At 39.4% G+C, this 12,351-nt stretch overlaps 1 protein-coding gene across 1 annotated transcript; it reads left to right on the top strand.

Moving 5' to 3' along the window:
• Positions 1-1,898: 1,898 nt before the first annotated feature.
• LOC126395633 (MOB kinase activator 1B) lies at positions 1,899-11,736 on the top strand. The gene is made up of 6 exons (XM_050053245.1): positions 1,899-2,211; positions 3,549-3,715; positions 6,156-6,249; positions 7,018-7,151; positions 9,323-9,486; positions 9,611-11,736. Exons 1-6 carry the CDS (start codon positions 2,198-2,200, stop codon positions 9,686-9,688), a joined length of 651 nt encoding a protein of 216 aa, XP_049909202.1. The 5' UTR covers positions 1,899-2,197; the 3' UTR covers positions 9,689-11,736.
• The last annotated feature ends 615 nt before the right edge of the window (positions 11,737-12,351 follow it).

The following is a 12,351-nucleotide window of genomic DNA, read 5'->3' on the forward strand; positions in this document are numbered from 1 at the left end:
TATTTATTTTTCCTGATGGAAGCTTTGATGCACATGATGCGTCCAAGGACCGTTGGAAATTCTAAAATCCAACAGTAATTTCTGTTTTTACTGTTTCTGGCTATGATTTTTAAAGAACACATGCCTTCCAAAAGCATGTTTTCTTTAAAAATCAGCATCAAATATTTACAAAATACAACCATTCAAATTTGTATGTCCCTCCCCTAAGCCAGAATGAAAAATATAAGTTCCTCCCAAGCGCCTAAAAATGATTTGACATGCCTTCCCCTTTTTGCACCACCCCTCCCCCAACATAAGTAAGGAACAGTCCCAAACTAAACTTAAAGCCTGACTTAAAAACACAGTTTATCATGGCGTGGCACAGTTGGACACATTTCTACTATTTCTACTATACATTTCTGTGGGAACTCAACAGATAGCTTGCATAACATTAGTTAACACAGGTGGTGTCATTTTAAGATGAATGATGGCTTGAGATAGGCATCTAGCTGTTAGCTGAAGAGGCTGGTGGTGTTTTCAGATAGCCTCAGACTCTCATATTCATACAGTTCAAGTTTTTTGGAGCCCAACCCAAAAGTGAAAGGTAAAATTTTGTTAAATGTACAAGGAGTGCATTTTCCCCAATTCCCCTCTCTGGGATGGTTGGTTATGGTTAATATTTTTATATTTTCATAAATTGCTGAGATATGGAATTTGGCTGTCATCTGAGTCTTCATTTAAGTGGCCCCTATCAGCTCAGTGTGGTTACCATAGGCTTTGTGTAGACTATAGGTTTATATAGACTATCGGGTTTGTTTCATTTTGAAAAACAAAAGAAAAGAAATCTATAACAACTTCAGAGTTTAAAAAAAAGGTTAATGGTTTATTGAACTCCCCCATTTACAATATAATCAGGGGTTGAAATGTAGGCCAATATGAAGTTCATGCATTTTTTACATGGCCTATCCATTCAGTTTAGCAGTGTAAATATCTCGGGTCTTATTCAACCAGTAAAAGCCTTTGTCCTTTTTTGTCTACTTTTTGCTTGCATCTCACATCCTGTTACTTTGTGCTGGACTTTCTCAGGGGCCTCTTTGCACAGCATGCACCAGGGGCCCTGTTCGCTATGGTAGACCCCTTCCTCTATGGATCTGATGCTCCGGACCTGTTCTTGTGCTGCCATGATCAAGGCTTCTGTGCTTTCCTTCAGATCAGCCTTTTGTAGCCACTCTATGTCAGCGATGTCATCTATGTGCTGATGGTACATCCCATGGAAGAGATTTAGTCTTCCACAATATTTCCTCTTCCTTCTCTTCATCCTCTATCTTCAGCCCCTTGAGGCACTCTTTGAGCATGTCATCCTGGGGGGCCATCTTCCTGATGTACTCTTGAATGCCCCTTGTTCTACCCTGAATCATGGCTCAGACACTCCCTAACACTCACTAATACTTGCCATGAGAAGAATAGTATTCTATATAGGTAGATATTCAATATTCTATTTACATTATATAGATAGACATTCTTATTAATAATCTGACAACATTACAAATGAAAACAATATATAGCAAAATATTACAACAACGTATATTTTATTTATATTTTATTTATTTATACATGAAAAATTCTATGACGTTTGTTTGTATTGTTTTCTATTTTATTACACAAATTCATCAAGCCTAACATTATGTATCAGTCTTATGAAAATTTTGTAGATGCAGTAAACATTTTGATTTTGGTCGTAATAAATATTTTTTTGGAAATATTTAGGATTTCTGCCTCGAAACTTAATTATTGTTGGAGAGCACTGTGCTCATGCCTGCACTAGTGGGCCAACACCTGATGTTAGTGTTGATCATTTTGTTCCACTAGGTGGCAGCACACGGCAGGAATGTGTCTGCTCTGCCCTGAACGTCAGATGAAGAAGTTAGCATTACATTCAGTACGCTGCTGCTTCTCAGCGTACAGAGCAGCATCCAGGGGACCAGCTTGGCTATCAAATTTATGTAATTTCTTTCATACGATCGTGTATTCGCTGTTAGTGGGTTCTGCCACAGTGACACCTCTATCGGATTTTTCACTAGGACCACGTTAAGAAGCCCGAGAAGAACCGAGGACGTGTGAGATTTGAGAGTTTTGACAAACAATCCCGTTAGTCTGCCCCTCCACTCTGCTTGTTAGCTTTTTGTAAAGAGGGTGGTTTTCTACGGTCCAAGGAAACATGGCCTTTCTTTTGTGAGTAATATTTGTGTCACAAATGCTTATTTTGCCTTGCCATGTAGCTTTACGTTCAGTAAATACAAGTGGTGTTAGCGTTCCACAGCTAGCTAGCTAGCTAGCGATAGCATAATATAGGCTAAGACTACTTGCTGGGCTCACGTCCGAATGTCTGATTTGATTCACATTGCTTCCTGATATTTGTCAGGATAACAAACACAGGCACCGATAGTAGATTCATTGTACTGGTGTTACGTTATGCCGTAAAACTTTAAGCCACATTGTACCAACCTCAGGGCAATTTTTTAACTGAGAGGGGTTCTCAGTCTGGCCTGGATATTTGCTGGTGTGAACACTTTGTTGCTACGGGCTAATCCAGCCCTGATGTGACAGGACGCAAAAATCAATCTGTGGCCCAATATTTGATCAAAGTAATAAGACTGCGTCGTGATATTTAGTCAACTACACAAAAAGCCGGTTTGTGGATGAAATCAGAGGGTGGAGGGGTTACATCAAATGCGCCATCTGGTGAAGGTGTGAGTGTTGGTTAAATGGAAGAACATGAGTGAGGTTCAGGCTCTCAGAGGCAGCTACCGGATAGGTCACTCATTTTTACTCCAAGTTAGGCTACTAAACTTATGCGAAATCCCAGTTTTAAACATTTCAAATTAATTACAAAAACCCTCAATTTCCTTTACACCATATTGTATTATCATTAAAAGGTTACTTTAATGTTTAATTAACATAGTTTCCATCAGGCACTAGAAGGCAGAGACACATTTGATTAGCTATACACCTGATTCCTAATGATTAATGTTACAGTCGATCAAAAGCACATTCCAGCTGAAGTAGAGGCCATGGACAACATTTTACTTCAAGACTTAGGAATGTAGTTTAACCACTGCTCTGTAACAAACGGCCAGTTTTCTCTTGCCCTAGTAAAATAAATTTAACATTTAATAAAATGATCTTAGGTGATGATTTTGATATAGGTTGGTTTTAATGGATGTTAATGCTGTAATTAAAGGAAAAAACATTTTAATGTGTGACCTGCCATGTTGTGATGAATTCTTGTTTAATGGAGCAGTGAGAGCGATTGAAAACAGTACCTCTCCAAATGGCCTCATTACACACACAGAGAGCCATACTGTTCTGGTCCCCCCCCTCTGATTCTGCCAAACACATCAGGTCAACAAGAGCTCAACTCTTGTCATGTTTTTTTTAGAAGACCCTGACTTTTTTGTTAGCAAAAGTCCCTCACCCAGGAGCACTGTGAACTCAACATTTGTCATCATATCTAACTACCTCCTTATTATTTAATCTCTTTGTCTTCCTCTTTGAAATGTGACTCACAGTCCAAGCCGTGCAGCCAAGACGTTCAAGCCCAAGAAGAACATCCCGGAGGGTTCTCATCAGTACGAGCTGTTGAAACATGCAGAGGCTACACTAGGAAGTGGAAACCTGCGCATGGCAGTCATGTTGCCCGAGGGTGAAGACTTAAATGAGTGGGTCGCAGTCAACAGTAAGCACTAGTTTTACCTTTCTCTCCCCCCTCCTTGAGACACCCTTTGTAGATTTGGGTTTCTGGCAGAGTGACTTGACCTTCACACACCCTTTTTTAGTCTTTTATCTGTCACTCTCCTCTTAGTTTCTATATTTGCATTCTTCTCCATAGTCCTGTTCCTGAAACCGCAATTAGTCTACATCAAGAATCAGTTGAGAGTGAACTATCAGGGTGTAAGATCTTGGCATTCCCTCTAAAGACCATGCGCATTCATGCTGGAAAAACCACTGTGAATGTTAAATAGACGTTATTGTCTGTGCTGTGAGAGCCTTGTTTACTTTCCTCTAAATTGAGACAAATGGCTGGTGGGCAGAAGCATAATTTCCTCTCGCCTCAGAGTGCCTTTATGGTTGGAGATGTTCAGAGTATCATAATGTTAACAGCTGAAATGAGCTTTTATTTAAAGTCCTTTAATTAAAGCATAAGGTAAAGTGATAAGGACTTGAATTTTTAATGTGATCTTTTTTTACACTGGTGTAATGCACATCACTAAATAGGGATGTGAATGTATCATTAAATTAGATTTTTTTGTCATTTGAATCTCCTGAAGTTAATGGATTTGCTTGGATTGCGCTGCATGGTTTTTCAAAAGTAAAGAGGGCATTTTTGAGCCCTTTGTGGCAGAAAAAACATGAATGCTAAAGTAGGCAGAGTGTAATTATCCACTGTTTTTACACAATGTAAGCAGCAAATCTCATGCATCAACAAGTTGACGCATTTTCTAGCTTTGTTGAGGGAACACTGTAGGGTTGAGTGGCATCTATCTAGCGGTGAGGATTGCAGATTGCAACAAGCTGAAACTCCTCCCTTTAGGATTCCTTCAGTGTTCATTGTTCAGGAGGTTTTTACAGGGAGTGGAATTATCCACAGAGTTCTCATCCTCCCCAAAACAAATGGACAGCATGAATACAAGAGGTTAAAAAAACAGTGCTTTTCTGCCGCTGCTTAGGGCTACTAACTACAGTGGCCAACGCAAAAACGCAAATAGCCCAGCCTAGAACCAGTGTTTGGTTTGTGTGTTCTGGGCTACTGTAGAAATATGGGGGACTTCATAAACAAGGACCAGTTCCCTGTGTAGATATAAATGACTCATTCTACGGTAACAAAGCACAATTCTTATTTTAAGGTTTTTATGTACTAAACACAATGTACTTATTATATTCCATTTCTGCCACTATATCCCTCTAAATCCTACACACTGAACCTTTAAATGTGCCTGAGAGGTGGCTTAGCTATGTCATTATTGCAACACTTGTAGTCTCCGGTTTCATAAAGGGTCAGTGGAAATGGATGGATGTTAGTCAGCGCTACATGAGTTGTTTTAACTTGCACAATTAAGGGAAGTTAGAATAAAACAGCTGTGAGCGATAACTTCTCCAACCACCAAGTTTATATGACTTTTCCTCGTGATCTCTGTTCACAAGAAACAGTTTACTAAGTTCACTAAATGCATTGCGTAGTGATAGTAGCGTGAGAAAGAGACTTTAAGTTTATTTACTTTTTTGACAGTTATGACATGCAGCATGCCCCCATGCAGGATCAAACTGGAAAAGTTAAATGGTGTACATCCTCACCAGTAGGCCATCAGTGGTTTTCTCTTTAATTTGATGGAACAACTCTAGCAGTTTATTCTGTATCACCTGAGCATCTCTGATTTTCAACATACACCCCTATGTCAGTCTTGGTTCTATGAGAATCTGTCATGGCCAAATCAACATGTTGACCAGTTGAGTGCAGACCTACCTGACATACATGATTTCTTTATATTTTTCCCGTTGCCTACAAGTACTTTGTGGCATGACAGGACATGAAAAAGTTTAATAAGAGATTAGTTCGGTATTGCCTTGAAACATGCATTATTCTAGATTATTCAGTTGGGAGGGCTCTCAGCTCTGTCCTGACCAGAACTGTGTTGAAGGCACTGAAATCAAAAGTGTCAAATATGTATTTATAGAATATGTTAAGTTATTATCAAGCTTTGACCCGCCTATGAAAACAAACGCTATGGATGAAAACATCTGTCTTTGGAGACTGATTAAACTCAATCAAACATAAGAGGGAGCTGGTCTCTCCTTAAACAGGACCTCACACATCAGCTGTTCAATATGTATCTTTCCTGTGAGGTTAGCAAATGGAGCACCAAAGCTAATGCTGCCAACACTTTAAATGGATCTGTCCAACTGATGGAAAGCCAAAGTTGGCTCTGTGCCCCTGGGAATGAGCGATAACGCAATTTGTTCCAGATAACTGGAGTGTGCACTGGTCTACAGTTTGGACTGGGGCAGTGAAGTAGGGTGGGTAAAGGGCCGCGGGGAAACTCGATGCCAGCTGTTTGTGCTGGCACACAAGGTATTTGATCTCATGTGTGCTTGATTTGAATATGTTTCCTTTTTTTCAGCTGTGGATTTCTTCAACCAGATCAACATGCTGTACGGCACCATCACAGATTTTTGCACAGAGGAAAGCTGTCCAGTCATGTCTGCTGGTCCTAAGTAAGTTTGACATTGTTGCTCTGTAAGTTTGCAGTCTCATAAAACCAGCTCATGAGCTTTGCTTCACTCATCTTGGTCTGTCAAGACTTCACCATGGGTGTATAAAGAGAACTGGATATTGTGTCGGAGGTGGGGCCTTGTTCATTCCTATGAAAGTTTGTCAGTGGTGTATGAAGCCAGAGAAGTTCCAGTGCCACATATAAAATGACCTGGATGATTGGCACTGCTTCTGCACTGTGTGACCCATAGAGCAGATGTGCTAGAGACTTTCGGTTTAGTGCTCCGCTAGCTTAAAATAAATAAATTTTGTGTCTCTTTCAGACTTTCCAAATGTTATTGGAATCGAATGTGTCAAATTCTGTCAGCCACTGCCATGTAAGGCTGTGGGAAAAATTATTTTGGCCCACAGAGCATCAGGTGACGGGCGTAATTCCAATTTTTGGCCACTGAAAAAACTGCTTTCAAAGCCAAGCACACTTCCTGGGGGCCTTGGCTCAACAGTGTGTAGGGTAGGGTTGTGTAAAACACCTGCCATAGGCCCCTTCGTCATTGGTCTGGCCTCCTGCTGCCAGGCTCAGCAGCATGTTGTATGGAAACTGAGCTCACAAGATTTAGATTGGCTTCTGCACATGAGAACAAAGTGTCTGGTGACAGCTTTTTGGAAATGGGGTAGTGAAAATAAAATCAAATACCATGTTGTTGTACATTAAATGATGTCAGCAGTGAATGAAGTGTGAACCCACATGGAATCCTCTATACTTCCTGCAGGTATGAGTACCATTGGGCAGATGGGACCAACATCAAGAAGCCCATCAAATGCTCTGCTCCCAAGTACATTGATTACCTCATGACCTGGGTGCAGGACCAGCTTGATGATGAGACACTTTTCCCTTCAAAGATCGGTATGTTTTATGTCTGTTTTCTCTATCCTGTCAAAGCCATCTTTTCTTTGTGTGGGGTTGATATGTTACTGTAGTTTCTATTAGTGCACACAGAATGTCCTGTTATGTCCAGTCATTAGGTGTGGGCTAATCGTTAAACTCAAAGTCTGTCTTGTGTTAGAAAAAAAGGGCTCTGTAGTGCACAAATGGGTTACACCTTTTATGTCAAATTTTACCTGCCATGCAAAATGAATGGATCTTAAAATAAATGAAATGTAAATCACACGTGTATAAAAACTGTTTAAACTTCGCTAAGGGAGAAAGTATTACATATTTGGATGGATTGAACGTCCTTAGGAGATTATCTAAGTTGTCAATAGCAAAGCACATGTAAATGTTGTCTGTTTGCTTATTTACATATCTAGTCATGACAAGTTTTACAAATACCTCCAGATGAATGTATTCAGGAGTTCTCGAGTTGACTTTGAAGCAGGCCATAGCAACGCAGCTCTCCCAACTAGCAGAAGCTTGTGCTGTCTAGGGTGGAGGCTTAATGGAGTTGGAAGGCAGCCAGCACAAATACATGTCTCATCTATCCCTCAGTGCATCTCAGTGGAAGAAGCCTATGACTAAAGATGTGAGGAGGAGTGACAGAATTTTCTTAATTTTCCACGACCACCAGATCGATCTATTGCTGGTATCAGTTTTGTATCAGGAGGACTCCAAAGCCTCTCACTATCTCAGATAAAGCAGGGACTCTCTTCATTGTGCCACAAGTTATCAAAAGCTCCACAGGGTACCTTTTGATATTTTTGACCTCATCGGGACTAACACTACCCTCTAATCTGTGAGTGACTAATATTTGTGGAATAGTTGAGTTTGGTGTCCACATGAAAAAGTTAACTACTTAGAAGAGTGTGAAGGTGGTTGCTTTAATCAGGAACTCCTTGTCCTGTTGGTCACCAGCTGGTTTTGAATAATTGATGCTGAGTAAGTACCATAGGTCTGTAGCGCGCCGTACACTGAAGGAAGAAGCTCTCCACCAGGTTCCTGTACTCGCCAACTGTTCACTTAATCAAAGAAGAACTGCACAACCCATCACTGGTGTAGAGAGCAGTGCTGTTGAAACAACATCAGCATTTCCTAACTGCAGATGAACGTGTTGTTCACCATGCGGTGGTTCTGGGTTGCACTCATGATTGTTTGCACTTCCCTTTAAATCATGTTGCGGCCTGCCTGCCTGTAAAGACATTTGCAATCCCGAGAACACACTGTAGCTGTATCTGCTTTCATTGCTCTGAGCTTTTGGGGCTTATTGAGATTTGTAGCAGCAGATAATAGAAGAAAGTCATGCACAGTTTGAGGGATTGATTGTGTCAGCTTTTCAAGCTACTAAACCTCCCATTGCATTTTTTTCTGTTTAAGATATGCCTCAAGAAACCAAGCAGTTTGTTAAATATATGTATATTAAGACATTTTCTCTTGTTTGTCACTAGAGAGGTGTTTTTACAGTCCTCTATTGAAGGGGCCATGTCTGTGCACTTTGCTAAAAGTGTACATTCAAAAGTACACCTGGAGAGCTAGATTAGGTACGTCACTAATAACAAAGCCAGTCGCTGTCTAACACAGGAAATGCATATCAATGGGGTTACAGACTTGGACACATCACTGGGAAAGAAACCTAAAACCTCCAGTGCGGAGCAGACTTGTCAGTACAGAGAGCAGAGTTTGCATTAAATTAAAGTTTTGACAGCAAACATGGTAGACTGTTTAGGTTTTGGTTATAAATGCTGTTTCAGCCATTGCCGTTTACAGGCTAACAAGCTAACCAACAACATAAACAAATAAAAGATGCTAACTACACTTAGCATTCTGGTACTCTGATAGTTGCCGATTTTGGTGCACAGCAGATTCCTCATCTGAGTCTGGGCCTGACTAAATCTTTCCAATGTTTCCTCTCTCTCCTTGCTCCCATCAATATTAGCCATCTTGATGTGCGTTGCTCTTTCACAGGTCAACCTAACGCTAGTCTCACATAGCCAGACCTACTGTATCTGTACACTTTGTTTTAGCACTGGAGAAAGCAGAAAGTGAGACCTAGCGCAATCAGCAGTGGTACGCAGGGCTTTTTTGTTGTATGTTTAAACAGAATCTGAATAACCACTCTTCTCTCTTGCCCTCTTGTTCCCAAGGTGTCCCCTTCAAGCGAAACTTTATGTCAGTGGCGAAGACCATTCTGAAGCGCCTGTTCAGAGTCTACGCTCACATCTACCACCAGCACTTTGACTCTGTCATGCAGCTGCAAGAGGAGGCTCACCTCAACACGTCGTTCAAACACTTCATCTTTTTTGTTCAGGTAAAGAACATTTGAATATTGACTTATGCGTATTAATCACTTGAGTTGTATATTAGCAATAAGAAATGTAGCATACTGCGGATAATGTAATAATGTTTGCTCCCTTACCTGTTGTCTTTTTCAGGAGTTCAACCTCATTGACAGGAAAGAGTTGGTGCCACTTCAGGAGCTGATTGAAAAACTGACAACCAAGGATAGATAAACAGCCATATAATCCTTATTTTATTGGTCTTCTAGTTTTTGCACAGATACCCACCCCACCCTGGCTGTATGTATGCAGTATATACTATATTTCCATTTGGGGAAATGTTTTTAATAAGGCCAGGAAGAAGGAAGGGTCTTAATAGGTTTAAGGCACCAGGACTAATGCTATCAGGGATTACACACTTAATTGAACAAACCACAGATTAACATATTGGAGAAAATGATTTTAGCTGTATGGAAAGATCCCCAGTGTTCAGTCATGGCTTACATTTAGGATAATATAGATATATGTTAATTAGTTTTCTATTATACTGCACAGATTTTTTTTTTTCCACTTGGATTTATGGCAACACGAGGCTCTTAGATTCCCATTTCTAACTCACCTGCAGGGAAGAGTACATTGCTGTATGATAATAGGAAGGCTTTGTTGGTGTTATGGCGAGATTTTAAGCCAGCCTTTAAAGCCAATTTCACCGCAGTAGCTAGTTATTTTACTCATTTATCTACATAGAAGGATCTGGGTTGCGGTTTGCTACTTTTCACATCTGTAAGAGCCCACATCTGTCAATACAAAAGAATCCTAAGTGCCTAGCATGGCTCATAATCGCCCTATATCAACAGAGAGCTGTAAGAAGATAAAGGCCATATACCACTGACTTGATTGACAAAGCATTAAATTTACGCCACCTCCTCTTTAAGTTTCTTTGCTTTTTAATTCCCTCTTACACTTCTTTTCTGTTTGTACTGTAACTTGGTTAAAACATTATTTTCTGTTACCTAAACCCCGCACCAACCTTGTCCTTATTTAGTTAGAAAGTCTCTTTACCAAGTGTTCTGTGCAGGTTATGATAAATGAATGTGTTGAGGGACATAGAAGTGAGGCTAGAATATTGTCATGTTGTAGCAGGGACTGAAAATTAAACTTTTAGCTTTTCCTAGTGACATGTTCCTGTATATTAGTTTAACCCCCCTTAAAACTTGAAGTAGAAATTTTAGGAAAAGTCTTCAAGGGATCTAAAACCTTAAATTGTATATAAATGTCCTCAAATAGAAGTAGAGACCTGTGTTTAAAGCTACATCCTCCACTGTTAAAAAACTACAGGCATTTTGAATTGGATTATACTGCATCCCTTGTTATCTCACTAGCCATAAAGCACTTTGAACAATTTTCCTGACCTCTTTTGCCTGAATGTTTATTCTGCATAGACTGTGCTTTGTGAGAAGCTGTATCATGTGACTGATCATAGTTTATTTCCTCCCTTCTATTTCCCCAAATGAATGTTGAATTGCTTAACCCTCCTCTGAAATTGGCTCTTGGGCACAAGTGAGATTTCTTATGCTTTTGTATGGTCTGAGTTGTTTGTTGCTGTGCTTCAAACAGCAGATGCATGAACCCCTCCCTAATCTCAAAGTGTAGTTTACTATGCAATGATTGACACAACACTAAAAGGGTTACCAGTTGGCTCATTCATACATTATCTGATATTCATTTTCCTTTCTATTGATTAAATTCTGGTGTATGATAGAAACAGAATTCTCTTTCAGGTCTGGTTTCAAAAACAGTGAGATGAACATTTTATATATCTTTATATATAATTTGTCAGAGAGGTGTAATACTTCAATGCACACATGTAAATACTGAGGGTTAAACCTTACTTAAAGATAACACGAGCATGGAGTGGTAGCTTTTGGTTTCAAGAATGCATTGAGTCTTTTTAGAGGCTGCTTCCCTTTTCCCCTCATTTGGATATTAAAATCTTGTTTGTTTTTAACCGTTGAGTATCTTTTTTCCATCTCCTTAGCAAACTATTATGAATGTTACTGCTCACCAGATAATCTAAAAATGTAATAGAAAATCAGTCATCCTGAAAGCATCTCATCCTTATGAAATGCCCATAACATAGCCTTTTGCCTACAGTTTTTTTCCTCCTGGACTGTAATAATTGATGACATGTTTGTAAATAATGGCTTGGTAGGGGTTTTCAATGCTACTGAATTGATTTATGCTGTTTACAAGACAAATAAAGGTGGTCTTGACTCTTTGAATGAATTGTATGTTTACAATGGTGTGTGAACTCAGTGCTTACTTCACTTGTTTTTTTATTCACTTCTTTATAGTGCTTTTTCAAGGGGAATATCATACTTTCTGCTCAGCTCCATTTACTTCACAACCATGGTTACTGTTGCACATTTTACATACAAAACACTGAACTCATTGATAAAATGTAATGCACTGTTCTACATTAAATGACCCAAAGTATTTAAAGCAGTTATAATTAGATCCACTTCAGCCAACTACACCATTAAAGTGCTTCTTAAATGTTTATGCATCACCAATAATAATGTAACTTATTCTGGATAATGAGTACTTTGACTCATGGTACTCTTTTTGCCAATACTTATGTACATTTACTTAACTAACATTGTCAGTAGGTGACTTTACTTGTGGTAGAGTATTTATCATTTTTGGAGTTTGTACTTTGACTTAGGCAAATGTGGTGGTGGAAAGCAACTTAATACATTTACTCAAATAATGTACAATTTTGAGATACTTGAGTACAATGTTTTCATTTTATGCTTTTTCATATTTCTACTATATTGATAGTTCTTATTAAGGGACTGTTCTTTACCTATCAGAGAAGGAGGTGGCTGAGATGTGAC

The sequence above is a fragment of the Epinephelus moara genome, chromosome 9, assembly GCF_006386435.1.
Source record: "Epinephelus moara isolate mb chromosome 9, YSFRI_EMoa_1.0, whole genome shotgun sequence".
In the NCBI taxonomy this organism is placed as follows: domain Eukaryota; kingdom Metazoa; phylum Chordata; class Actinopteri; order Perciformes; family Serranidae; genus Epinephelus; species Epinephelus moara.

Coding starts and splice junctions, on each gene's coding strand:
- LOC126395633 (XM_050053245.1), top strand. Junction 3,716..6,155: donor TGAGTGGGTCGCAGTCAACA/GTAAGCACTAGT, acceptor CCTTTTTTTCAG/CTGTGGATTTCTTCAACCAG. Junction 9,487..9,610: donor ACTTCATCTTTTTTGTTCAG/GTAAAGAACATT, acceptor TGTCTTTTTCAG/GAGTTCAACCTCATTGACAG.